The sequence below is a fragment of the Tachysurus fulvidraco genome, chromosome 23 (genome assembly GCF_022655615.1).
Source record: "Tachysurus fulvidraco isolate hzauxx_2018 chromosome 23, HZAU_PFXX_2.0, whole genome shotgun sequence".
Taxonomy (NCBI): domain Eukaryota; kingdom Metazoa; phylum Chordata; class Actinopteri; order Siluriformes; family Bagridae; genus Tachysurus; species Tachysurus fulvidraco.
Genome location: NC_062540.1, coordinates 753,522 through 781,021, shown reverse-complemented (window position 1 = coordinate 781,021; position 27,500 = coordinate 753,522). Strand labels below are relative to the sequence as shown.

The following is a 27,500-nucleotide window of genomic DNA, read 5'->3' as shown; positions in this document are numbered from 1 at the left end:
AGCAGAGGAGAAGAATCCAGAGCTCTGATTGGTCTGTTTCTTGTTCGTCACATGATTCTGGTCGGTCTGTGGTGCTATCTATCGTTAGCTCCACTCTGATCGTCTGGCAGGGAAACTGTACATCAGCACGTCTCAGATGAACAAACAGAACCAGACTTGTCCTGATTGGTCCGTGTTGCAGGTGAACACGTTTTGCACCTGAGCCACGCTGTAGTTGCTGAAGTTCCTGTCTTTGATGTATGGAGCAGGCTGGTAATAACACGTGACGTTTTCCACATTTGGGACGTGGCTGTGTTCAGCCAGCGCTCTTACAGCCATTGCAGCGATGATCTCGAGCACTCGGCATCTCTCGCGGTTCATCAGACACGCGCTGCTCTCTCGCACCACGCCGTGCAGCATGCTCAGGTACGCAAATTTACACTCCTCCTGCCCAACAAAATGGCTCTGGAGGTAGGACTCAAGCTTCCAATGCTGCTCAGATGCCCCAGGGAAGTCAATGAAGAAGCGAGAACACATGTAGCGCTGAAGCAGCTCGCGGTAGTCGCCTTTCTCCCAGAGATTCGGGGCACGGAAGCCTCGCAGCATCAGGTGGCAGTATTTCAGCAGGCCGCCGCCACGGATCTCTTCAGGGTTGTGTGTGACAATGAGACGCTGTTGGAGGTGATCCAGAGCCTCAGAGAAATCGCCATAGACGCTCTCGGCCATGACGGAGGGGTGGAACGAGGAGTTCATGACGTTCTCCAGAGAGCACTCGTAGAACAGAAGTAGCGAGTCCAAGCGTATTTGGAATGAATCAACGCTGAACTCGAACTGACGCCGCAGAGAGTCAACAAACTTCAGCTCCACGTTCTTCCCGCTGTTATTGGACAGAGAGATGAGACTCCAGCGGTCCGAGTCATTACACACCTTTACCATCTTCTGAACATACGCCTCCTGAGAGAGAGAGAGAGAGAGAGAGAGAGAGAGAGAGAGAGAGAGAGAGAGAGAGTGTGTAAAGGAGATTTGAACATGTTCTCTTATGTAAAATGTGAGAGGTTCTTGGCTTCCTGAATTGGAACGTTTGGGATGGAAAGAGCTCTTGACGGTTCTCTTGCTTGTCTGAATGTTGGAAGTGTGTAGATAATAAAGTGTTAGTGAGTGTTGGACTATACAGTCACTCAGTGACGTAATGTCTGGGAGTGAGACTGGTTCCTCCATCACATGAGGATCACATGTTGGAGAACGTGACATGGTCTGAGAGTTTGTGTGTCGAGAGCTGAAAATAAAACATGAGGATGGAGAGAAAGCGACTGAGCGCTCGCTGAAGTAAACTGAGTGAAGGTTTATTTCAGGTTCCAGAACATGTCCACTGGACCGGTTTCAGTGACGAGAGACAAGTGTGATGTGGAGAATTTATCACTCTTCATCCACAGATAGTGAAAGCAGAACACGGTGTTTATCTCTTATCACTTCTGCTTCCTTCCACAAACCCACAAGTTCTCTAATGTGTTATTACAGAAGGTGTTGATTAATTTTCTGTAATAACTCTTTCACACAAACGTGCAGAGTGAGAGAGTGGTGTGTGTGTGTGTTTGTGTGTGTGTGTGTGTGTGTGAGTGGTGTATGTGTGTGTGTGTGTGTGTGTGTGTGTGTGTGTGTGTGTGTGTGTGTGTGTGTGTGTGTGTGTGAGTGGTGTATGTGTGTGTGAGTGGTGTATGTGTGTGTGTGTGTGTGAGTGGTGTATGTGTGTGTGTGTGTGTGTGTGTGTGAGTGGGGTGGTGAGGGTGGTGTGTGTGGTGGTGGGGTGTGGGGGGATGGTGGTGGTGTGGGTGTGGGTGGGGGTGTGTGTGTGAGTGGTGTGAGTGTGTGGGTGGTGTGTGGTGGGTGGGTGTGTGTGAGTGGGTGTGTGTGGGGGTGTGGGTGGGTGGTGAGTGGTGTGGGTGGTGTGTGTGTGTGTGTGTGTGTGTGTGTGTGAGTGGTGTATGTGTGTGTGAGTGGTGTATGTGTGTGTGAGTGTGTGTGTGTGTGTGTGTGTGAGTGGTGTATGTGTGTGTGTGAGTGGTGTGTGTGTGTGTGTGTGTGTGTGTGTGTGTGTGTGTGTGTGTGTGTGTGTGTGTGTGTGTGTGTGTGTGTGTGTGAGACGGTGTATGTGTGTGTGTGTGTGTGTGTGTGTGTGTGTGAGACAGTGTATATGTGTGTGTGTGTGTGTGTGTGTGTGTGTGTGTGTGTGTGTGTGTATGCAGACTGCTAAATAAATGTTACCATATTGATGATCTCACACTGTTCGGTATGTGCAGCAGAGTTGCATCATGGGTAATAATCTTCTCGCATTTTCTCAGTTCTAACATTTGTTGTTTAAAATTGTCATAATTTTGTCATAATTCTGGTAAAATACAGATGATTATTTGGGACGGAGCCGAGTTACCTTTAGCGTGAGTGGCGTTATTTTGGTCTTGTTCACTATTGCAGGCAGGAAGTCCAGGAGAGCATTCAGCACTATGTCCTTGACCGTCTGGAAGTCCAGCTCATCCTTTAACTTGGTGCAGAAGATCAGGTCCAGGTCTTTATACCCCAAGCCGTTGTCCTCGTGCAGGACGTGGCTAGCGGCCGAGCCGTTTAGCCGAACCTCACGTACGTAGATGTTCTGCTCAAACATTCTGCGACGCACAGCTTTAACGATGTCCCTTGGCTTCATCTGCAGCGTGGGGAAACTCCACCGGCCGTGGATGGGGATTGGCTCGGTGAGGACGGTGTCCAAACGCTTCACCTGATCCCAGTTCAGTATGCAAAAGCTGCTGTGCTTCCTCTCCTTCCACTCCGTATCCACGTCCATGACGATTTAATGATGAGACTCACCCAAAAAATGATGGTTTTTAATCAAGAACTTGAACAAATCGACCATTATGTTGTCATTTTCCAGTCATTTCTGTTATTAATAAATGCTTTAAAAGAGAACTGGATAAAAACGAATCAAAAACAAATCCAGTCCAAAAAAAAGCCTGTGTTTGTGATCTTGGCTCAGCTAGCTGTTAGCGTATCAGGGGTTAATATGCTGTAAGAGTTTGTCAGGGCTCACGTAAAGTCACGAATGTGTGTTACTGAAGCCATCATATTTTTCTACACTGACAAACATGCACACTTTGATCCACTGAAGCAGGTTTGATGAGGATCAGAAGAATGGAAGTTTTGGGTGGAATTTTATTCAGTCCCTGTTAGAGATTAAGGCTGAAACACGACGTATTCCATCCGAACTGTCCTGCGGTGTGTGTTTAGGGGAGGGGTTCAGTGTGGCAGTTTCCTATCACTCGCTTCTGTGTCTTCATTGGACGTCAGCAGACCTTCATCTTCACATGGCTGTGGTTCTGGAGAAAGAGAAGGTAGAAAAAAAACTGAAAGAGCGGGTAGAGAGGTGTCAATACTTTATGCGGCGTGATGTAGAAATGGTTATTGAGTGTAATACTTTTATAAAGGTGTCATAAACACCGCGTTATGACGAGCCCAGTGTTCAGACTGCTGTGTTAGAGTAGAATTAACACTTCTACTGAATTAAGTATTTGTACTTAATGTATAATTGAATAGAATTCAGTCCTGAATTAACATACAGACCAGAATGAATGCATGTGATGATGAACATATGCACTGTGGAATTAACACCTGTAGCATTATTCTAATTAATGCATGCAGGGATGAATGAACACCAAAACACAGGATATTAGAGTGCAGAGTTGATGCCTACGGTGTAAAAGTGAGCTATGTTTAATTAACACGTGCAGCTGTATTCAGAATGCACTCACGTGTAAAGTACTGAATTAACTGCAGAATTAAAACATTCAGCACTGAACAATTAAACATTTACAGCATTTACACTTCCTGTACTGAATTAACACTCAGTGTGTAGAATTCAATTTTGCAGTAATTAACACTGACTGTAGAACTGACTGTCACAACATTGTGTGTGTTCAGTGTGTAAATGTGTGTTAAAATATTTCAGTGTTTTGTTTAACACTTAAGTACTACTGAACCAAACACTGCAATAGGCAATTCTGTCTGAATGTATGTAATAATTGTTAATTGTACTGTGTGTGTGTGTGTGTGTGTGTGTGTGTGTGTGTGTGTGTGTGTGTGTGTGTGTGTGTGTGTGTGTGTGTATATGTGAAATCCTTACCTCTGTGTAGTGAGTTGCATCTCCTCCATGCTGCTGCTCCACACGTCTGCTCTCTCTCTCTCTCTCTCTCCCTCTCTCTCTCTCTCTCTCCCTTCCTCTCTAACCCTGAGTTCTTGGGCTGCCAATAGTGCAGTGTCATAATTTAAGCCCCGCCCACTTCTGATGCACTGGGCTCAGTTCAGTTGATTTAAATACTTTTCTTCCTTTTTTACTTACATCACTAATGTTTACTGTTGTGTTATAGCTTTTAGTCAATCACTGACAAATTTATTAGTTTTAATAATTCAACATTATTATGGTTAAAAAAGATCATCGTCTTTAGTATTATTTAGTAATGACGTTTAATAAAATTATTATAATTAAAAAGTGTAGTTAGTTTTCTTTATGGAGTGAAAAAGAGAGAAACTGTGCTGCAGCGCCCTCTGGAGGAGAGGAAGGGAAATACAATGGTGTGTGTGTGTGTGTGTGTTTGTCTGTGTGTTGTGTTTGCATCATCTCTAATCGAACATTATAAACTAACACTATTAGTGTTTTACACACACACACACACACACACACACACACACACACACACACACACACACACACACACACACACACACACACACACTGCTTCTGCTCTCAGAGACATTCTGCTTCTTGGTGTGTCTGTGTGTGTGTGTGTGTGTGTGTGTGTGTGTGTGTGTGTGTGTGTGTGTGTGTGTGTGTGTGTGTGTGTGTGTGTGTGTGTGTTTGTGTGTACACTATTAATGTCACACACACACACTGCTTCTGCTTTCAGAGACATTCTGTGAAAATAATCTGCTTCTTGGTGTGTGTGTGTGTGTGTGTGTGTGTGTGTGTGTGTGTGTGTGTGTGTGTGTGTGTGTGTGTGTGTGTGTGTGTGTGTGTGTGTATATATGTGTGTGTGTTTGTGTGCTCTAATCGAACATTATAAACTAACACTATTAATGTCACACACACACACACACACACACACACACACACACACACACACACACACACACACACACACACACTGCTTCTGCTTTCAGAGATATTCTGTGAAAATAATCTGCTTCTTGGTGTGTGTGTGTGTGTGTGTGTGTGTGTGTGTGTGTGTGTGGGTGTGGGTGTGTGTGTGTTGCAATCCTGAAGTGCTCTGTATGACCTCCATAAGACGAACACACACTTCCTCTTGGAGGTTTCCTTAGCTGAACCAGACATGACCACACCTTCTTGTATATTAAAGTTTTGGCACCCATATACATTATACCCTACACCTTATATGCAATTCCCTACACTAGAGATGTTCAGTTTTACATCCGTGTGGTTGCAGGTTTGTGCTCCAGTCGAGTCTCTCCACTTGTTTATTTAGTTCATCTTGGTCTCCAATCAGCCATCAGTTGTGGAGAAGACCGAAGACTCCTGATCTTTACCCTTTACTGGAGAATGATGATGTGAAGAACAAGTGAAGATCCTCATCCACACACCTTATTCACTATACAGTGCACATAAACACCATCATCAATGGGATTAGAACAGAACAGTAGTGTGTTTGCAGTGAGAAGATAAAGTGCCACATTTTCCTTCAACTCATATCATTTATCCCATTTGATGTTGTTGACGTTCAGCGAGTCTGTGTTGAGTCTGATTTCTATCGATCGTGTTAAAATTAAATAAATGAGTGTCTCTTTCGTGTCAGTCAAATGCACTGTGTTGGGATTGGAGCTGAATGAAGGGGAGGGATGATGGACAGGTCGTCATGGCAACCATGAGAGGAAGTAAAATGGCTGTGGTGTTTTTGCTGAGTTAGTGAGATCTCAGCCAAGTGGATTTCCTGAAACTGTGTGGTTTAACACACAAACACAAACACACACTAATAAACTTCACAGCTTCTGCTTTAATTGTTACTTTATTAAACACAAACATGCTGAAATCGTCGTGTACGTTATGGAGCGTATAACATGCACATGACGCACACATGATACTAAATAATCAGAATGTGCAATAATTTGAACCACACAAACTGTGTGTGTGTGCGTGTGTGTGTGTGTGTGTGTGTGTGTGTGTGTGTGTGTGTGTGTGTGTGTGTGTGTGTGTGTTTGTTTGTGTGTGTGTGTGTGGGAGAGAGAGAGAATCTGAGAGAACTGCTGCAGCTCTGACTTAAGATTCCTTTACTGCACCTGAATAATAATAATAATAATAATAATAATAATAATAATAATAATTTAATATTTTCTGTATGTTGGAAATTTCTCTTTTTAATTCTGAAGGGTTAGAGTTTTGAGTTACATTTAATCCTCCAGAGCATCTGGAACCTTCCGTCTTCAGCACAGAGGAGTTTATGGTGCACACACACACACACACACACACACACACACACACACACACACACACACACACACACACACACACACACACACACACACACACACACTGCAGTAGAACCAACACCAACAAGAAGGAATGTACTCAGAAATCTGACCCTGATGATTAACACAAACATTTAAAAATGCCATGATAAAATTCCATCATTTTATAGTAAATAATGATTATTGTACGTTTTCATTGCCTCCCAGTTCAGCTCTGAGTCATGACTTGGAAGGAAGAAGCGTATTTATCTGAACATAAACTTTATTATCTCTGTCTGTCTGTCTGTCTGTCTGTCTGTCTGTCTGTCTGTCTGTCTGTCCTCCTTACTCGCTCTCTCTCTCTGTCTCTCTCTCTCTCTCTCTCTCTCTTTCTCACAAACACATACATACACAATCAGAAACACACGATCACACACACACATACAAAATCACACACATACACACACACATCACCTAACATTGGAGACTCCTTTCCTTCACCACATCACACACACACACACACACACACACACACACACACACACACACACACACACACACACACACACACACACACAATCACAAACACACACACATATACACACATGACCTAACAGTGGAGACTCCTTCACCACATCATACACACACACACACACACACACACACACAATCACAAACACACACTCATATACACACATGACCTAACAGTGGAGACTCCTTCACCACATCACACACACACACACACACACACACACACACACACACACACACACACACACACACACACACACACACACACATTTCTCCTCACAGATCACAGAAAACCTGACCATTATAATGATAATCCCTTTGTGGCTGTTGTGTGTAAGTTGTTAATACAGTAATAATAAGATTAGAATGAGACAGAATTAAATAAATAAGTAAACTTTATTCTCACACACGAACAGAGGAGTTTGTATTGGACGTTTTCCACAGGATTAATTCTTCACAGATGGATGTAGCTAGCAGGAACAGAGGGGTGATTATTTTTGAACGAGGTTTTTCCTTTTAATTGAAGCCAGTTTGTAAAAGAGGAGTTACTCAGGTTATATTTCATGTCGTGCATGATGCAGTGCAGAGCCATGATTATGGAAAAAGGAGAAGGAGGACTGAAGAATGATATATGAAGATAAACTATAGAGATAAGGACCTTATGCTTCATTTCCTTCATGAGCGAATGAGAGAAAAATGCAGCCTGTGTGTTGAAATCTGACATGAAGTAGCAGATCAGCGTGTGATTACTGCAGTAATAACAGCCACTCGGCCAGCAGCGCTGCTGAGATGGGAAAGAGCTGTTTCCAGAAACGTCTGGGAGTAAAACACTAATATCACACAGACTGTGGAAAATCTGTCTGCCAATGAAAATAATGACCTTAATAAATATATAGGCTCTGTGGTGCTTGCTGTCTAACAGAAGGACTGGCTAATGTTAGCGTCGTTAGCTGGGCACTTTTCTCAGATGTGTTAGGATTGTGCACTGTGTGGAAATAACAGGTCAGGTTTGTGTTCACTTGACGTGTGTGCAGGTGACGTGACCCCACAGTTATAGGACTCTCTGATCATCACTGTAGTGTGTTATAGTCCGTTTTATTAGCGCTGCTGCATCACTGGCTGTTAACACATCACTGTTATAACATCTGTCTTATGGATTTACTACTAAAACACTCATGACACTCATTCTGTGTGTGTGTGTGAGTGTGTGTGTGTTTGTGTGTGTGTGTCTGTGTGTGTGCATGTGTGCATGTGTGTGTGTTTGTGTGTTGGTGCGAGTATGAGTGTGTCTGTGTATTTGTGCGAGTCTGAGTGTGTGTGTGTGTGTGTGTGTGCATGTGAGTGTGTGTTCACTAATAACCACAAGTGCTCCTGAGTGAAATGATGTTAGTTTCAAAACACATGTGCGCGGGTGCACACACACACACACACACACACACACACACATTCACACACACACTCAGACTTGCACAAACACACAGACACACACATATACACACACATGCCCACACATGCACACACATGCACATGTACACACACATGCCCACACATGCACACACATGCACATGTACACACACACACACACACACACACACACACACAAGATTAATCTATCGGTTTCAAGCTGCAAAGCCATCACTCACCTAAAGTTCTCAGGAGTTTATTGTGTATGTGTAAAGTCCCTCCAAAATACAGGAAGTAGGACCTCTGTAAACAGGAAATGATGTCTCCTCTCTTCCTGTGGTTATATGGTTTAAACCCAAAGCCTTTCTGTAAACGGAAACGATTGCTGATTTAAAGAAGCATTAGAATGATAACTCAGGGCTCTCAGGTTTTGAAGACAGGCAAGAGTGACATCTCCAATGAGAGAGAGAGAGAGAGAGAGAGAGAGAGAGAGAGAGAGAGAGAGAGAGAGAGAGAGAGAGATTATGACTGGTGGTGTTTATTGTAAGTGTTTGTTGCCTTTTTAGACCCCTTTATCATGTGTAATGTTGCTCCCATATAAAACAGTTCAGCACAAGCCCAGACATTTTTAGGGTCATGACTGAGGACAATGTCCCGTCCAGAGACAACCCTCACTAATGAATATGTTTATTATTATTATTATTATTATTATTATTATTATTATTATTATTATTATTATTATTATTATTGGTTGTTGCATTAAATCTCACCCAGATACAATAGTGCTATTTTCTGATTGGCTGTTGTGTAGCCTCTTGTTTTGATTTGCTGATAAGTGTCAGGTTCGACTAAGAACCGAGACGCGCTTGGTTCCTGCCCGGTTCCACAGAGACAGCGGTGCGGACTGATACATTTTGGGTGCTGCGGCTTATTAAATATATGATAAATAGTCAAAATAAGATAAAATAAATAAAAAGTTTTTTTGCGTGAGAAATACAATGTGTGGCGGGAGAGCGTGACAAAAGACCGACATGAGTGACTGTCACTCTCAGTGTGTGACACTTGACAGCCCTGACAACTAATGTAGTTTTATACATATAATAACAACAATAATGTATAATTGAACAGGAGAAATTATACATCAGAAAACACACGGTGGTGTCAACACTGAAGTTATTAGCATACAGTACACTATTATTATTATTATTATTATTATTATTATTATTATTATTATTAGTGGTGGTAGTAGTATTATTAGTATTATTAGTATGATAGATATAGGGTCTAAGAGGTGGTTAATGAAAATAAAGAAAAGCTTTGGGTTTAATTCAAGTGGTGACTCATTTTTGTGATATTCAGAGAAAGGAGATAAAGATAAGAAGAAAACTCCTTAGTTTTGGGATACAGAGGATCAGTGTGAGGATTAAAGAGGGATGTACAGGGATCTCACTCGGAGAAAAGTGAACACACACACACGCAGACATGCACACACAGAAACACACAGAGACACACACACGCAGACATGCACACACAGAAACACACAGAGACACACACACGCAGACATGCACACACAGAAACACACAGAGACACACACACGCAGACACAAATACACAGACACAAACACACAGACACACAGACGCAGACATGCACACACGCAGACACACACAAACACACACACGCACACAGAAAGACATGCACAAACACACAGACACACACAAACACATACACACACACATGCATGTTATCTGTGTGATGGTGTATAAACTGTAACAAACTAACAGAGCACGTTTATTTACAGTAAAGTGAGATTATGACGTGTACACTGTTACCATAGCGACCAGCATAGTTCCTGGTCATTAAAGTATAATTATAACTATGTCCTAAATTAAAATAATTTTCCTCATTAATACAAACGAAATAAAGTCTGTTTTATATGTGGTGGTGGGGGGGGGGGGGCCGGAGGAGAATGAGGAGGAGGAGGAGGAGGAGGAGGATGTTTATCTTCGCTGTAGCTTTAAATGCAGTAAATAATAATTTAAGCTCCTTGTAACAAAATGCTGCTTTTTTTTGTCTTTCATTTATAATTTTGTTCCTTGTGGTGAGAAGTGTGTCCGTCATGTCTAATGTTTAGTGGTGGTGTTGTTTTTACACGGACACACGACTTTTCCTCACGTTTAAAAACTTTTTTGTTTGTGATTTGTGAATCGACTCTCCAAGATTCGGTCCATAAGAACCGACTCGCTACCGAGTCTCGCCTTTGCCAGTCTCCTGTGCTGCGACTCCGCCGAAGCTGCGTTTCCGCTCCGCACCGAGGTACTGACTTTATCTCCTCTCTTCCTCCTCTATTACAGTATTAATGACGTGTGTGAACTGAAGACACCTTAAAATGGTTATGAATTAAAAGTTTGCCGAGTTTCTCTTCCCTGTTTCCGGTCATAATTATCTATTTATTATCTATTTATTGTCTATTTATCTGCAGTAATTCTAATGATATACGTGATGAACCTCCTTTACAGAGTCACCTGGAGTTAACACGTTAATAGCGGGACTTTTACACGTGTTCTTTAGACGATTTGTTATTCAGTTCTTTTACGCAGGTGCAGTCTCACCTGATGTCACGTGTGCTCACGTGTGCAGTTTACATGGACATTACATGGTTAAGATCACATGCATGTTTTTCACGTGTGTGATTAACGTGACAGATCGATTTGTCTTTAACTCACACACGTGGGCACAGCATTCTTACACAAGAAGCCAGAAAGATGTTACTGTTTAAAACAGATGAGAAGCTCCAGCTTTCACTCCAGCTGCTTGTAGTGTGTGTGTGTGTGTGTGTGTGTGTGTGTGTGTGTGTGTGTGTGTGTGTGTGTGTGTGTGTGTGTGTTTACTTCTATTTACTTTTGTTATGTCCTGTATCTCGACCACACAGCATTTGTCTCAAACAGTTGCCAGATTTCACTATAAAACTTTTACATAAATGAAAATCAAACAGAATAAAAACATATAAACAATCAGACTGGACTTTATTGAGGACCAAATCTGGTAAACTCTCAGCTTTAGGTTTGTTTCTATCAGTGTTCCATAACCTTTTAGGGAACTTTTTAGGTTCCTGGATGAGTTCCTGTTGAGGAGACTCATATCACTGCTCTGCTGCCTGTTTTATGTAATAACAATTATGTTAAGGTTATATTTACGTATAAAAAAACCATTAGTGATGTTCACAGGTTCACAGAGACCAGGATGGTCACAGCTTTCAGGACGCTGAGCTCCAACCCACAACAAAAAGTTCTTCAGTAGTGTTTTGTGGTGGAAAGGTGTGAGGCTCATACTTCATGCTCTTCTCATGGTTTCTCTGTTTCTCTTTCAGGTTGAGGAAGAACAATGTTTCCTCTTCCTCTCCTGCTCACTGTCTCTCTGATGGTTCCATTCTCATTTGAGTTAAATAAGGAACTCCACAGTGACGGTAACCTTCCTCGGCTTGTGAACAGGAAGACGTTGCGACTCCAGAGTCCCAAATTCAGCGATGGAGGTTTTGGAGAACCGAATGCAGTCTGTGGAATTGAGTGCCAGAGGAACCTTCCAGACCCTGGAACCATTGACCTGGAGCGTGTCCTCGCCTATGAGACGCTTTATCAGAATGGAACTCGGACTCTGACAGAGGTGGAGCTGCAGGGTGTGAGGAACATCTCGTCCTCTTCTCTCGCCACTCTCTCACGCAGGAAACGTCAGATTTACGGCACAGACGGCCGCTTCACGATCTCAGACAAGCACTTTGTTACAAACTTCCCGTTCTCGGCATCGGTGAAGCTTTCGATTGGATGCTCTGGGATTTTAGTGTCACCCAAACACGTGCTGACGGCGGCACACTGCATCCACGACGGTCAGGCATACCGAAGGGGGTTAAAAAGGCTGCGTGTGGGTGCGCTGATGCTGCGGAAAAGAACAGGGAGGAGGAGAAACACAATGAAGAGAGAAAACAAGAGGAATCAGAATAAGAGAAAAGAAAAGAAGAGGAAAAATCGGCGTAAAAGAAAATCCTGCAAAAACTGTGAGCAGCCGGCGCTCCGGTGGACACGTGTCAAGCAAACGTATGTTCCACAAGGATGGATGAGTGACGTGGGAAACGACATGACCCTTGATTATGACTACGCTCTTCTGGAGCTGAAGCGTAGACTCCCGATGAAACACATGGATTTGGGCGTGGTCCCTCAGGTCACACGGATCCACTTCTCCAGTTTTGATGATGACCACGAAGGGCAGATGGTGTACAGGTTCTGCTCAGTGACGGAGGAGTCTGGCGATCTGATGTACCAGCACTGTGACACTCAGAGAGGCTCGAGCGGTGCAGGAGTGTACGTGAGACTCTGGAAGATGGCTGCAAAGGATGAGGGGAAGTGGAGGAGAAAAGTAATTGGCGTGTTCTCGGGACACAGGAGCGTGAAGGATGGGAACGGCTCACACACAGACTACAATGTAGCTGTGAGAATCACACCAGTGAAGCTCGCCCAGATTTGCCTGTGGATCCACGGAGACGCTGAGAAGTGCTTTTCAGACTGAGACGACCGCGGAACGTCTGAAATTTCATCCGGGTGAAAAACGGACTCTATTACAGATGTGATCATCAGCCACATGTCTGAATTTGGTTTAGTTTGGTTTAAGAACCATGAGTTCTGCTATCCCACAATCCTTTACTTCAAATTTATGGCAGCTTTCGCTCAAAACATTATTTTGTACCACATGTTTATGAGTTTAAATTTAAAGCAGACTTACATCCTCTGCTTTACTTCCTACTTCAGTTCTGATTTATTTTAACATCACAACTTTATACAGATCAACTGCCTTCGGGATACAAAAAAACCTGCTGTGTCTTTTTTTTAAATCAGAACTTCCTGTCCAAAAGGTGCTAAACATTTTGGTGCTAATCTCAAGCTGATTATTCGTTTAATGCAATTAGGAATTAAATATCAGAATAATCAAGTTTTTTTCATTATAGTTAATTTTTTGAACAGAGATAAAATGTTAAGTTTTACAGACACTACTTTTCAGTTCTAAGGGTTTCCTTATTTTTAATTTTGTACAAGTCCCTCGCTGGTGAAACGAATTATGCGATGTCCTTCTCTGATGATGGACTTTATAGGACACCATGTTTTAAAAGGAGAACTTGGATCAGAAATGCTGCCTATGAGGTGTCATTGTTTACGACAACTTTGTTTAAGTCTGATATCAAGCTTCTCTTTATTTAGACAAATGAACTGGGTGAACAGACGAATCAGTTGTACACAACCACTTCCTGTTTATTTCCTAAACAGATCAGAGAAAGTGAATTACAGGTCATTACAGGTCATTACAGGTGATTTAGCAGCAAGCTGCATTGCTGCGGTAGCAAAAACAAACACAAGCTAAGTGCATGGGCTAAGCTACAACCGCTAGAACATGGTGGGATCTTAATAAATATGGACCGGCCGAGGCTTTACTGCTCCAGAGAGCCTGACTGGACAGCATCCTGATACGAAGACCCGCCCTCTTTAGGCTCAGGGAAGAGTTTGATGAGGTCGTCGATACGCAGGATCGTTATGGCCGCCTCAGTGGCGAATTTCAGGCTCTTGGTTTTGACCATCGTGGGCTCGTACACGCCAGCCTGCTTGTTATCCCTTGGCTTTCCGTTCACCAGGTCCAAACCGATCCTGCGCGCACACACACACACACAGCGCTCTGTTTAGTTTTCACATTGCAGAAGTGTTTTCCAAACATGTCACAAATGCATACAGCCCTCCAATATGTGTTAGACCAAACAAGGACCGGCATGAAACACTGAGATCACAATGACATCCTGGTGTCCAGTAAACAGATTATCCCCCCATTCCTGTGTCTGGAAAACTCTAAGATGATGAACGATCAACATGTTTATCTTGTGTTTGGTAGAATAACTCCCTCTAACTAAGGCCGAGCAACATGTTTAACTTGAAACTACAGAAGACAAAAGATTTGAAGAGTCATATAGAAATGGCTCAGTTCAGTAAAAAATACTGAATCTTTGCACAGAGTATGAAAATATTTATAAAGAGCTGAATTTAAAGCAAAGGATCAAAAGCTAATAAATGTTCAAAGAATCACAAAGAAATGGATTCAAAGATCCAACACCAGAGTAATTCTTTTAAGATCCATTGTATTTAAATGTTCATCACATCCAACGACGGACTATTTGAATCTATTTCTGTGACTCGTTTCTATTTGATTCCCTGAATATTCTGGAAAAATCACAAATGGAAGCAAACATCAAATTAAGACGACGAATCAAATGAAAACCGTCTCAAAGAATTCCTTACAAATAAATCCAAGTGATAAAATACGACATTTCAAACACTCCTCTTATGTGGAAACACTCAGGGATGTCAGTGATGGACTGAGTTGTGTGACTCACCACTTGAGGTTTTTGCGTTCAGGGTTGACCTGTGCTTCATTGTGAAAAGCTCTAAGTTTGGCCACAAGATCTGTGGAATCCTGAGCCGCATTCACTGCCAACGTTTTGGGGATGACGAGCAATGAACGAGCAAATTCTGCAATTGCCAGCTGCTCCCGTGAACCCTACACACACACACACACACACGTTGCTAAGTAATCATGAAAACAAACCCCTGGACTTTTATAGCAACTGAAGATAAATTCATAAATAATGAAAATCAACCCTAACAATTTCACCTGCTTTTACTAATACAGTATTTTTATAATAAATAAAAATATGCAGATATGTCATGACCTCAGTCACATGTATTATTAAACAGTGCTTAAAGTCAGACATGAACTGATTCAAAGAGTCAAATTAACAAAACTATGAATACAAAAAATATATATATACATTTTTTTTGCCATGTTTTGAAACATAGCTGGTTTGATGCTCACCATGCTGGTGGCGTAGTTCTCCAGGTAGATGGACAGAGCTGCCTCCACAGCGCCCCCTCCTGGAACCACAGACTTGGACTCCAGCACCCTCTTCACCACACACAGTGCATCATGGAGGGAGCGCTCCATCTCGTCACACATGAAGTCATTCGCTCCACGCAGGATGATAGAGGCTGATGTGCGAGCCTTCGTACTAACACACAACACGAGTTAAGTGGTGAAGTTATTTTGGTGTGTAGAGAGCAGTGAGAGTAAGATGTCCGACTTACTTCTTGATGAGGATGAGCTCGTCATCACACACCCTCTCCTGCACCACTTCCTCCGCCTGACCCAACAAGGCCACCTCATACGACTCCTCACCCTCCAGGTTGGAGAGAGACGAGCAGATGGTAGCTGCAGGAAAAAAGAAAACTAATTAAAAATCCTCACCCGTGACCTGGAGTGAAAACGAACGGCTTGTGATCAATTCATCTGAAAACTCTAATGAAAATAACACTTTAAACTACAAAAAAGTAAATAGAAAATAAATGTGTATATTCTGAAGAATTGTGAAGCATTAATAGCTTTTTGTAAACAATTTTATATTAAAAAAAAAAAAAAAAAACCCAAGCAAACATTTTGAAAAGGTGCAGCATCACTTCCTGAGTGGGTGTGGCTTACCCCCGGTTGCCTTGGCGATGCGTTTGAGGTCTTTCTTCAGCACACGGCGCACTGCCATTGCTCCGGCATCCACAAAGTACTTCAGGCACATGTCATCAATCCCACCGGTTGTCAGGACGACAGTCGCCCCCGCCGACAAGATCTTCTGGATACGTTCCTTAGTGATGTCCGACTCTCTGGAGCAGAGAAATAAATCAACAAACTTTAATAAACCACACACACACACACACACACACACACACACACACACACACACACACACACACACACACACACACACACACACACACACACACACACACCTGCCAGACGGGAGAGAACATAACTAAACAACACACACAGCTTTGAACAAGAGCTGAAGCTGATGAATCACCTTAAACTTCAGTACTGAACTAAAGTGTGTGTACAACCCAAAGACACAACAAACACAATAGTGTGTGTGTCTGCATGCAAAAGGCTTTGGGTCAATTCTGCTTTGTCCCACGCGTATAACTTCACACACACGGTCAGTGTGGCAGCAATTGAAATGGGAACACACACATCCTCGTTCTCTCTCACACACACACCTCTGTCTGATCTGGTTGAGTTTCTCCGGGTCGTTGATGATGACCTGCACTCCCAGCTTCATCTTGGCTTTCTGCAGGCTGAAGTCCAAACACGCAATCTTGGCATTCTGTACTCTCTTCACCATCCCTGCGCGCACACACACACACACGCACACAATTCATATCTCACAATTTCTCTGAGATTAATCCTTATATATTCTCCACATTCTAATACAGTTCTTGTCTGTAACGTTCTAGTTTGTAATACTTTCTGATTGGCATCAAACAGCCGCACTGTAAATAATCCACACTGTTGTGACTAATACTGAAAACTTATTCCATTCTTTTTCAACAGGATTTTTTTTTTTATCCGTTCGTGCCAAAATAAAATTAAACATCCTTGGAGTAGTTAAGATTGTGTACGACTCTGAGCACAACAGAAACACAGGTTTGTGTGTGTGTGTATGAGGCTTTGAGTCAGCTCTGCTTTTTCCCACGCGTATAACTACACACACACACATCATCAGTGTGGCAGCAACTAAAATGGGAAGACACCAGGGCATAGCGATGGGATGATTCCACACCTTGTGAGCCGACGGTGCAGTTGAGGGCGTAACCGTTGACCAGGAAGCTCTCCTTCTGGCTGCGGCCGTGAGCCTTCAGAACGTTCACAGAGTTGATTGGGTATCGAGCCACGCCTTTAGAGTCCACAAACTTCACTGCCACGGCAGCATCCACCACCATGTCAGCAAAGAAATCCGCATCACTGAAGGATCTGGGGTCAAGGGTCAAACGGCTCACAGCGCAAACTCACGGTATAACAAAGCCCTAAAACCACTTAATGATTGTAAGTACACGTGTGTGTGAAGCAAAGAGGATACACTCCGATGATCTTGGAGGACATGGAGGTCTTGGCTGCATTAACCAAACACTCGCGGCCCAAATCATCTGTACTGATGGTCAGATTCTCATTAATGTAGCGCACCGCCTCCCTGAAACACACACACAATATTCAATAAAAATAAATAATAAAACTACAAATAAGAAACATGGAGAAAGAAAGAATTGAGAGCAAACTATCAAGAAAAACAGAAACATCAAAAATGTTTACAAAAATTGTTAAAAAGAACAAAAAAAAAGAGAGAAAAAATAACAAAATTAAAAAAAAAAAAAAAAGCAGAAAGAAAAAAGTAGACAGAAGATTAATGTTCTATTTAGACCAATAAAAGTAAATAAGAGAAAACAAACAAGTGTGTGTGTGTGTGTGTGCACGCGCTCTTACTTGCAGGCGAGTCTGTATCCACTAATGATGGAGGTGGGGTGGATCTTCTGCCTCACCAATTCATCTGCATTCTTCAACAGCTCTGCAGCAATTATCACCTACACACACACACACACACACACACACACACACACACACACACACACACACACACACACACAGGCTCAGGTACACTTACAACCAGGAGTTATTAACATGATCTTGGTTGTGAATGTTGTATCAGTTCATATAGAGACAGCAGGAGAGACTCTGCAGACTCTTCAGACTCTGATACACTTTCTCTGTCCTGTTAGCATAGCCACACACACTGATTAGCAGGAGGTGGTACAAACACAGGATGTACATGTGCACACTCTCCATCTCATTATAAACACCACGAGTCCACAGTGGACGTGTCCCAAACCAGACTGGCGCGAATGTGTAGTGCACTACCGAAGGATTGTCTTACCACAGACGTAGTCCCGTCTCCGACCTCTTTGTCCTGCAGTTCTGCGAGTTCACACAGCACTTTGGCGGCAGGATGTTCCACCTCCAGCAGCTTCAGGATGGTGGCACCGTCGTTCGTGATGGTCACGTCCTAACAAAGAAATTTGAGTTATTTCGTTTTGACGTTGCACAAAATCTGTACAAATCTCGTGTAGCTTCACAGTAACGATGCTACGACAGCGATACAGGGCAAACTGTAGAAATAAAAGCGTAGGAGACGTTCAGGTGATAATCAGATTACTCACTCCGATATCGTCCACCAACATCTTGTCAAGTCCTACAGGACCCAGCGAGCTCTTCACGATGTTGGCGATGGACGAAGCCGCCATCACTGAAACACAGTTATATATCATTTACACACAACATCCAGCACGTTGTCAATCCCGCTACAGGCTCCGGAATGACAGCTTCATCACATCACACACACAAACTTACTCAGGTTTACAGGCTCAAACCATCAGGGATTATTATCCACATCCACTGTTACAGATTAATATGATAATAAACAGTGATGAAGCTTCAATAAGCCTGAAGTCACAAGATTTTACATGTCTGTAGTTTTAACTCTTTACTTTCCTCTTTTTATTCTCTTCCTCTCCTGGGACTTTCTTCACACTTTATTTTATAGACATTTATAACAAACTCCTCGTTGTGTGTCAACTTTATTCGTGAGTTCAATAAATAAAACACAATAAAGTCGCTGCTGCTCACAATAAAGGGCGTCGACACTAAACACGGAGACTAACTAACCAACTAACTCACTCACTAACCAACTAACTAACATAAAAACACTAATTTCTCTTCACTGTATTTATAATTTAATGTTTATTGATATTTTAACCTCATGTTCCTACAGACGCGCACGTGAGGCCGCACGCGCCGCTTAGTTAGCTTCAAGCTAATACCTCATGTTTTGTTTTTTTTTGGTATTTTACGTTCATGCACGTCGCCTCGCTAATGCTAAAGGTAGTGATTTACTTTGTGTACGTTGGGTAAACGTTACCGTTTTGTGCCCTCACGGACTCGCCGGTACTTCTCTGCCCCAGCACGCTTAACGGTCCGTCCATAGCCGACATGTTGATCCGAGAGAAGAAAAGAGGAGCCGCGCTGCATTATGGGAAACCGCTAACCGGAAGTTGTGCTTTATGGAACATTCGAGATTTTCCGGATCTTGTCAGAGAAATGCTAATGCTAGCGTGCTAATAGATTACATACAACAAAATAACACATCGCACTGTGTCTGAACGTTCAGATAATATATATTTTTGTCAATAGATGACATTTATCACGGGGAACTACATGGGAACTACATTTCCCATTAAACTGAAGCTTTCATTAGCGCCCCCTACCGGGTTGGGTGACAATACACTCTCTTATCACCTGAATAAATGTGTTTGTTTAACTTACGTTATAAATACATATTATAATTACTGATTTCAGGCACAAAGAGAGGAAAGAGATCATTATATAGATACATACAGTATATAAAATATTTGTGGGTTCAATTTTAACTTTAAATAAAGAATTTGTTGCAACCTTTTAATTTGAACACTAGATGGCGCCAAAAGCTCCATTATAACATCGTGAATTCATGTTTATTAATATTGTGGAATGTTTTTATCTTGATTTTGCTTAAACAATAGACTGTAGTAAAATTGGTAGATTTTACAAGATCTATTAAAGTGTTACGAACCTTTTATATAAGTGAACTATATAACAAAAATAGACCGAGTATTTGTGCATTCGAGTCTGTATTATTGCTGAAAACTGTGGTTGTCATTATGTTGTAGAACTGAGATAAATTTACAAAAATAATCTTTAATTAATCAATGGAGCCCATTGAGTGTAGAAATATAAAAAAAAGTATGATGCCCACAAACATGTTTGAACTGAAATTTTATTTATTGCCTTTGATACATCGGTTTCCTTGAGCAGTTACAACTAGGCAGTTTTATAAAAACAAAAGATACAGTACATTTAATTTAAAATTAAGACAGAGCAAAACTATGGCAACACTCAATGACAAACTAAAATGTACATCATAACAAATAAAAAAAGCAATAAAAAATTAAAATAAAAAAGTGCAAACCAGATGGACAAATGATAGCAATCCCCAGTGAAACAAGAAACAATGTACAAAAAAACCCCCAAAAAACATGGAACTTATAAACATACTTCATTTATATATATATATATTTTTACCAATTTGGTACATTTTCACTGAAGATATTAACTGGATTTTAATAATTCTATCTTTATTTGTTCCAATATGGCGATAGTCTTGCTCAGTGCTCATGGGGAAGAAAATCGACAATAACTGTAAACAGCTTAAACCAAATTATTGCTACTGACAGTAGATATTTAATAAATATTACTACGTTAGACTTGGAATATCTCAAACAGGACGGCAATAAAAGAAAATAAATAAATAAAAATCTGAAAAATTTTAATGTGATTCTAAAAATGTCAAACGAGTAACAAACGACGTGTGTGTGATGAACCAGTGTTTTTTTTTTTAAAGTAACTTAACTAGTGACAAATCCGTGGGCTTGGACAGTGAGAGCGAGTGATTGTGAAACATTCTGAACAAAAGCAGAAATGCCTAAATGAAATATACAACAGTTCTAACTGTGAGTCTGTAAGTAACCTGGTGCTAACCTGGTCCTCGGTAATGATTTAAAATCAGCCTAAATTATGACTTATTGCTTATCGATGACAGTACTAAATAATTTTTTTTCTTAAAGCCTTAGTCAGGCGTATAGTTTAAATGTGAGGCAAACAGAAACATATCGAGGAAAAACTTTATCTGACCAATGGTAAGCATGGATAGGCCTCCTTTATCAAACTATCTAAAATATATCTATGGCTTATATACAGTATATATTGATTCCTATTATTACCTAGTAAAATATATGTGTATTTTTAATGTATTTTTGGTCTTCGAGAACACACGGTCATGCAGACGTAACCAGTAACAGTAGATAACGACCTAATTTTCTTTATGTAGCAACTGTAAAGGCAGCCTGATCGATTACGGACAGCCACTAATATATCGGCTTTGCATCGACAATAACGGAAACGTTAAGTTGGATCGACAAATTAAAATTTTTTCCAAGGCTACCTGAAATGTTTTGCGGTGGAATTCTTAGCAAAATGGCTGCTAGGTTGTGGCTTGAGAAAGAAAGTGCTAAAATCTTAACACTTAAAAAGAAACTCTCTCAGACTGATAGACGCTCCTCAGCCCAATCATGCAAGTTCAAGTCAAGATCAATACCCATTATAAAAAAAAAGGAATTTAAACAGTAAATCTTTTATTTGAATCTATACTTATGGCAAAATGTGCTTAGTGCATTACCAGTTATTATATGAATGAAAAATATGAGGTGTCATATTCGAGTGAATTGTGAGTGCATATACTAAGGACCTAAGATCCACTGAAGCTGTGATGCAAATCGTTTACCTAACTTGTCGTAATCCTATAATTTATCAATGAGCTTTGCATCATGTAACATTTTCCATGTGGTAATATATTCAATTGCCTTTATTTTCGCAACTCCAGGTAGAATTAAAAGTAGTGTCCGTTCCTTATGCAAAACTGCTGGAACCAAGACACTGGAACTTCTCTCGCAGTGACTGGACAATTTTGGGCTGATTGAGTGCTTGCTGACTGTCGTCGGGGTCATTCCAGACGTAGCTGTGCAGAGCTGATTGTGGGCTCACTGTACTGCCCTTTTCCATGCCGTCACTCTCATCCTCGGATCGGATTTCGACATAATCATCATCATCATCGCCGTTGTCTTTGAAATTGGCCAGGTAGTTCTGTGTGGCACTGATCGCATTCAGATTTGTCTGTCTGTCCAGCACCAGCACTTGCTGAGAGTCCCTTAGTGTGAGATCACATGACTGGGAAAGGTCCGAGGTCGTTTGGGCAGGACTCTCAGGAAGGCTGCGCTGCCGAGGCCCAAGACCATGTCCTGCAATCGCATCCCCTCCTGGACGACTGGTTTGTCCCAGATTTCCAAAACTCCTGCTGTTCTCTTTCTCTTGCTGCTCAGCCAACGAGGACGAGGACTGACAGCGGCTATAAAGTGGAGTTTTAAAATTGTGCTGCCCCAATGTGCTATAAACATGTTCAGAGTCATCTTTGCTGGATGGAGTCACACAGGCACTCCAGCGTTGATTGGATGGAGTGCTCAGAGGTGGGGGAAGGTTCTTCAAGGCAGGGGCAGATATTGCAGGAGACAACTTTTGCTGAGGGGTCGAAGAGCACCCTTCAACATCAGCAGGCCAGGACACAAAGCCGGCAAGTTCGCCATTGCTGTAGGTGCAGTTTAACCAGTCGGTCTCTGGGAAAGCACTCTCAGGTAGAGATGGGGAGGAAGACAAACTTGAGCGCGAGTACAACGGGTGAGGTCCTGACACGCTAGCTGAAGATTTCAGCACTGGAGTAGTAGTAGAAGGCTCCTTAAACATCACTTGCTCATATAACTGAGAATACTCAGCTATCCTTGCTCCTGGAAAAATAAAAGAAGACAAGAGAGAGAGAGAGAGAGAGAGAGAGAGAGAGAGAGAGAGAGAGAGAGAGAGAGAGGTGGGAGCAGATTCAGGGATACACCATAAGCAACTAAAGTAACATCTAAAGCATAATATGTTGGCTAATAAAGACCACAGGACGTAAAAAATACATACACATACAACATAATGCCTACAGACATCCTGATAGCTCACCTATAGCAGCTCCACCTTGCTTTTTCTCTTCCAGAATCGCAGCTAAATCTTTTGCCTTGTTTGTCCTGAGTCTTGTGCAGCTGGGCTCATGGTCCATGCTCTTCATTTTCAACAGCTGATTAGCCTTCTTGATCTTCTGGCTGTATTGTCTTGCCATCAGGAATACTCTGTTTCTACCTTTCTCCCCTAAATCCAGAAGCTGGTCACCAGCATCTCCAGCCAAAAGAAGACCAGAAGATGTCAGAGGTAAGAAAGAAGGGTCCAAACCACTAAACAGTGTTTGCAGCTCGGGGTCTTTCTGTGTAGGAGGATCCTCATCATCATCATCAATGCGGAAGCTTCCACTGCTAAGCCTAGCTAGTTTGTTCCGAATGCTCTTGACTGTGCCAGGTGGAGGTTCAGGGCTGGAGATTTGGATTTCAGGAATAGGGCAGGAGACTTGGACATGGGGAACATTGCTTGAGACTTGGCTGATAGGGCTGGAGACTTGAGGTAAAGGGTTCAAGACTTGAGGAGCAGATGTGGAGACCTGGGGAGCGGGGCTCGAGACCTGGGGAGCGGGGCTCGAGACCTGGGGAGCGGGGCTCGAGACCTGGGGAGCGGGGCTCGAGACCTGGGGAGCGGGGCTCGAGACCTGGGGAGCGGGGCTCGAGACCTGGGGAGCGGGGCTCGAGACCTGGGGAGCGGGGCTCGAGACCTGGGGAGCGGGGCTCGAGACCTGGGGAGCGGGGCTCGAGACCTGGATCGATACCTGGGAAGCAGAGGTGGAGACCTGGGTTAATACCCGGGGAGCAGAAGTGGAGACCTGGGTCGATACCTGGGGAGCAGAGGTGGAGACCTGGGTCGATACCTGGGGAGCGGAGATAGAGACCTGGGTCGATACCTGGGGAGCAGAGGTGGAGACCTGGGTCGATACCTGGGGAGCAGAGGTGGAGATCTGGGGAGCAGAGGTGGAGATCTGGGGAGCAGAGGCGGAGACCTGGGGAGCAGAGGTGGAGACCTGGGGAGCAGAGGTGGAGACCTGGGGAGCAGAGGTGGAGACCTGGGGAGCAGAGGTGGAGACCTGGGAATGAGAAGGTGTAGCAGGAGGTGTTGAAGGAGGGGATTCAGGCTCATCAATCTCAAATGTCGGCTCTCGCACAAGTTTGGGAACACTGAGCACTGGAAATTTAAATGTTGGAATAGGGTGGAAGGCTGGAGGACTGGGTGATGATGTGCTTTTCTTTACCTTCTTTGCAACATCTGTTTTGACTTGAGAGTCAGTATTTTTGCGTCCAGAACCACATTTTTTGCTGGGAGATTGATGCGATTTCCGTGTCTTTTCTTGAGATTCTTGTGATTTTGGCTGAGTTTTGACTGCCTTTGTTGGAGAGTTGTGTAATTTATCCGAAGAACTTTCCTTTTTACTTTGAGAATCACGAATCTTGCGTGGGGATTCTGGTCTATTGACAGGGAATGCAGCAGGAAGCTTGTCTGGTTTCTTTTCATTATCCCGGATGTAATTTTCCAGATCATTCCAGATCTCATCAACTTGCTCTGACATGTGATCAGCCACAGACTGCTCGGAGGTTTTATCCAAAGTTGATGCTCTGTCCATATCAGTAATTGAAACAATGGGAATCTCAGGAAGGGGTCGAGTTGTTGCTTTGCTGTGCTCCAGATTTGGTGTTTCATCTATAACAACAGTTCCTGTGTTCTGGCTAAATGTCAAGTCCGTCATGGCTGATTGCAGGTAATCCTGTTTGTCTGCTTGTTCATTTCCCTTTCCTTTCTCAGTGACCGGAGGTGGCAGGTCATGAAACACAATGGTATCATAGACATTTTCCTCTTCATCGGGTGTCTGCACAGCAGATTCAAATGGTGCTCCCTCTTGGCCTGAAGACCTGTTGCTTTCAGAGGAGCTCTTGAATTCAACTGGAGAAACTAAGATTTGTGGAGGTACGACCGGTTTCTCTTCTGAAGAGGAGTGAGTAACCTCCGGATCCTTCCGAATGAGTCCCATGGCCTGCAGTTCTTCATAGCTAATATTGTCATAAACATTCTCAATATCATCGATTGTTAGCTGTTCTGCTGAAGAAGATCCGGATATCTCATTACTCGATGATTCTGTATTATCGTGTACTTCTTCTTTGAGGACAGCTCTCTTTGTAGGACTTTGTCGCTCGCTTTGCTGCTCTCCAACACTACTTGCCCTCCGTAAAACTTTTCCCCTGCTGGCCGGGAGGTCTAACCGCCCTGACTTTGTCTGTTCAACATGCCAGCTGCACGGGCGTCCAGGACGATCATCAACTGCATCATGATCGCTTTCGGCATCATGCCCACTTGTGTCATTTTCAGTTGGAACAAACATCTGATAGATGTCTTCATCGTCATCAATTTGGACAGTCTTTTGACGAGTAGGGAACATGGCTCGACGCACCCTGTGGTCTGCCCATATATTTGGCACAGAATGTCCACTGCTTCTACCCAGAAACTGGGAAAATTGATCATCAACCCGTGTTTCTGAAGGACAGGTCACCCGTAAGATGGGTGTGTGCACTGTCTCTTTCTGCAGAGACTCTTTGGCTGTCTGGGGAATAAAGAACAAAAGATGTTATATTTTTATAATTTTTTTTTACTACAATTTTTTTGTGGTTCATGTTAGTGATTATATCACCTGTAGATCGATATGGTCAAGGCTACGGTTCTTCCACTGGTCGATGCTGTCCACTGATACCTGGGCATTTAGCCTCTTTCTGCTACTCTTTCCAGGTACACGTAGCTTTCCTCCAGAGCCCTAAAGATACAGAAGATTTTGCACAAGATCAGGGCTGGATTACCAGTAAAAACCCCAAACAACCTAAACCCAAAATCTAAAACCAGATTTTGGACAATTGTTCCAGATCAGGGGGCACGGTGGCTTAGTGGTTCACACCTCCAGGGTCGGGGGAAGGAAAGAAAACAAAGAGAGGCTAGAAATAATCCACCAGTTGTGAAGGGTAAAGGTTACAGTTCAAAAAAGTACTCACCAGTCCACTGTCATCTTCATCGTCAGCATCCTGTGGATGCAACCCCTCATCTACGTCACTGTGGTCGCCGTGGTCGCCAGGGTCCAGTGATTCCTGTGATTGGCTGACGAGGCTACGTGATCGACCAATGGTGCCCAGATGGACTACAGGAGACAGAAGGGTTGCACCAAAACTGCTTCGCTGTAAATGATCCAGAAGAAAGCTTCCTTTTTATAATTTTATTACATTTACTCCCAACCGCTTTAGTATGCGTGTTTCAAAAAAAGGACAAACCTTCTGTATATCTGGACTGGATACTGTTAACACAAAACAGAAAACAAATCAAGACAATCAAACTTTTCTGATGTCTAGGGACCATTATTAAGCTTTACGTTTTTCACATACTTACTTGCATGTTTGTTTTTGAGCAGTTTGGACAAAGGTTCTGGGAAATGAGGCAAAGGATATAAGTTAACTGGAATTAATGCATAATGGAAACAATGCTGCTTATTCAACTTCCTGTGAATCCTACCCGTCTTCCTGCGCGCTCTTCTGGGTGAAGGACCTTCTTTCAGGTTGATTCTGTTCTGGCCCTCGGGGCTAAACTGGTCTACAGGGATTAAAGAACAAACATTACAACATCTATGAATACAATCAACCAATGGAACCCAAATGGAAGGTTAGTTTTGTGGTGATTCTCCAGAGCAGTGGTCTCCAACCCCCGGTCCGTGGACCAAATGGTACCTCAAGGAACATTCAATTATTTCCATTTTATTTACTGTGGTGTATTTCTCTCGGGTTTGTGCGACTTTCCATGGACGAGAGGTTAATAACCGGGAGCTGAGAGACGTCACCTAAAGCCGCACCGATACCGCGCATGCGCAAAATATCGTGATATCGGGCCGGGTTTAGGTGACGTCTGGAGCTGAGCGGCTGCGAGCGGCAGTGGTGTTGTAGCTTTGGTGGAGAGAGAAGGTGTGTATCGCTCTTCTCTCTGTTCACCGGTACTTTGTCATGTTTAACAGTGCTTGGTGTACGTGTATATTGTGTTTGCTCAAATTTAACCCACAAATTAGCAAAAATGAGCACGAAACAGACGTCGTTAGAAAGTTAGAAACTCTGCCGGTGTTCTGGATTAAAGTCATGGCGGAATACCCTGAGATTGTCACCACAGCACTTACATCCCTATCGTCATGTCCGACATGCTATCTGTGTGAAGCGGGGATTTCTGCAGTGATGGCAACCGAAACAAAACGACGGAATAAACTGGACATAAGCGACAGACTTCGGGTGTCATTGTCTCCTATTACCCCAGATGGAACCGTCTCGTTGTAAAGAAACAAGCTCAGGGTTCTCATTGATTTAGTGTTGTAGTGAGTTAAAAAATTAAATCACTTTATATTCATTTTTTGTTGTAACTGTATTTTATTTTGAAGGCATGTTTAAATACAATTAAATTTAAATTATTAAATCAAAACAATCTAAAATATAAACAATCGA

The 27,500-nt window shown here is 42.8% G+C and overlaps 4 protein-coding genes and 1 non-coding gene across 10 annotated transcripts in view; 1 reads left to right on the top strand and 4 right to left on the bottom strand.

The window, feature by feature from the left end:
• The window catches only part of tent5ab (terminal nucleotidyltransferase 5Ab), a 6,401-nt gene extending 1,965 nt beyond the window's left edge, over nt 1-4,436 (bottom strand). Inside the window, exons 1-3 of the mRNA XM_047807070.1 lie at nt 4,145-4,436; nt 2,405-3,341; nt 1-933 (exon numbers count right to left, since the gene is read on the bottom strand). The exon at nt 1-933 is cut by the window's left edge and continues 932 nt beyond it. Of these exons, the coding sequence (XP_047663026.1) occupies nt 133-933; nt 2,405-2,812 (1,209 nt within the window). The 5' untranslated portion in view covers nt 2,813-3,341; nt 4,145-4,436 and the 3' untranslated portion in view covers nt 1-132. The remainder of the gene's footprint in view (nt 934-2,404; nt 3,342-4,144) is intronic.
• A 6,009-nt stretch (nt 4,437-10,445) lies between these two features.
• Nucleotides 10,446-13,816, top strand: LOC113652985 (inactive serine protease 35). Its single transcript, XM_027162337.2, has 2 exons — nt 10,446-10,725; nt 11,780-13,816. The coding sequence occupies exon 2, from the start codon at nt 11,794-11,796 to the stop codon at nt 12,967-12,969; it is 1,176 nt and encodes a 391-aa protein (XP_027018138.1). The 5' UTR covers nt 10,446-10,725; nt 11,780-11,793; the 3' UTR covers nt 12,970-13,816.
• tcp1 (t-complex 1) lies at nt 13,682-19,444 on the bottom strand. Its single transcript, XM_027162335.2, has 12 exons — nt 19,289-19,444; nt 18,531-18,616; nt 18,248-18,376; nt 17,800-17,897; nt 17,399-17,509; nt 17,102-17,283; nt 16,539-16,665; nt 15,973-16,148; nt 15,582-15,705; nt 15,313-15,505; nt 14,834-14,997; nt 13,682-14,096 (listed from the first exon to the last, which is right to left on the bottom strand). The coding sequence occupies exons 1-12, from the start codon at nt 19,359-19,361 to the stop codon at nt 13,883-13,885; spliced, it is 1,677 nt and encodes a 558-aa protein (XP_027018136.1). The 5' UTR covers nt 19,362-19,444; the 3' UTR covers nt 13,682-13,882.
• On the bottom strand, nt 18,005-18,139 carry LOC113653092. Its single transcript, XR_003443020.1, has one exon. It is a non-coding gene; the product is annotated as a small nucleolar RNA SNORA29 (small nucleolar RNA).
• A 724-nt stretch (nt 19,445-20,168) lies between the features above and the next one.
• LOC113652980 (pleckstrin homology domain-containing family G member 1) overlaps nt 20,169-27,500 on the bottom strand; it is a 33,470-nt gene continuing 26,138 nt past the window's right edge. For 4 of the 6 annotated variants that reach the window (XM_027162331.2, XM_047807074.1, XM_047807075.1 and 1 more), the window contains exons 12-18: nt 26,533-26,610; nt 26,410-26,445; nt 26,295-26,317; nt 26,022-26,201; nt 25,670-25,789; nt 23,014-25,582; nt 20,169-22,799 (exon numbers count right to left, since the gene is read on the bottom strand). In XM_027162331.2, coding sequence (XP_027018132.2) covers nt 21,871-22,799; nt 23,014-25,582; nt 25,670-25,789; nt 26,022-26,201; nt 26,295-26,317; nt 26,410-26,445; nt 26,533-26,610 — 3,935 coding nt within the window. In that variant the 3' untranslated portion in view covers nt 20,169-21,870. The remainder of the gene's footprint in view (nt 22,800-23,013; nt 25,583-25,669; nt 25,790-26,021; nt 26,202-26,294; nt 26,318-26,409; nt 26,446-26,532; nt 26,611-27,500) is intronic. The other 2 variants (XM_047807073.1, XM_047807076.1) reach the window with 2 other exon arrangements.

Excerpts from the sequence above, each read along its gene's own strand:
- LOC113652985 (XM_027162337.2), top strand. The coding sequence starts at position 11,794 with ATGTTTCCTCTTCCTCTCCTGCTCACTGTCTCTCTGATGGTTCCATTC.
- tcp1 (XM_027162335.2), bottom strand. The coding sequence starts at position 19,361 with ATGTCGGCTATGGACGGACCGTTAAGCGTGCTGGGGCAGAGAAGTACC. Across the intron at positions 17,284-17,398 it reads TCCTCCAAGATCATCGGAGT|TGATGCGGATTTCTTTGCTG; the intron begins GTATCCTCTTTG and ends CAGATCCTTCAG. Across the intron at positions 16,666-17,101 it reads CTGCACCGTCGGCTCACAAG|GGATGGTGAAGAGAGTACAG; the intron begins GTGTGGAATCAT and ends GTGTGCGCGCAG.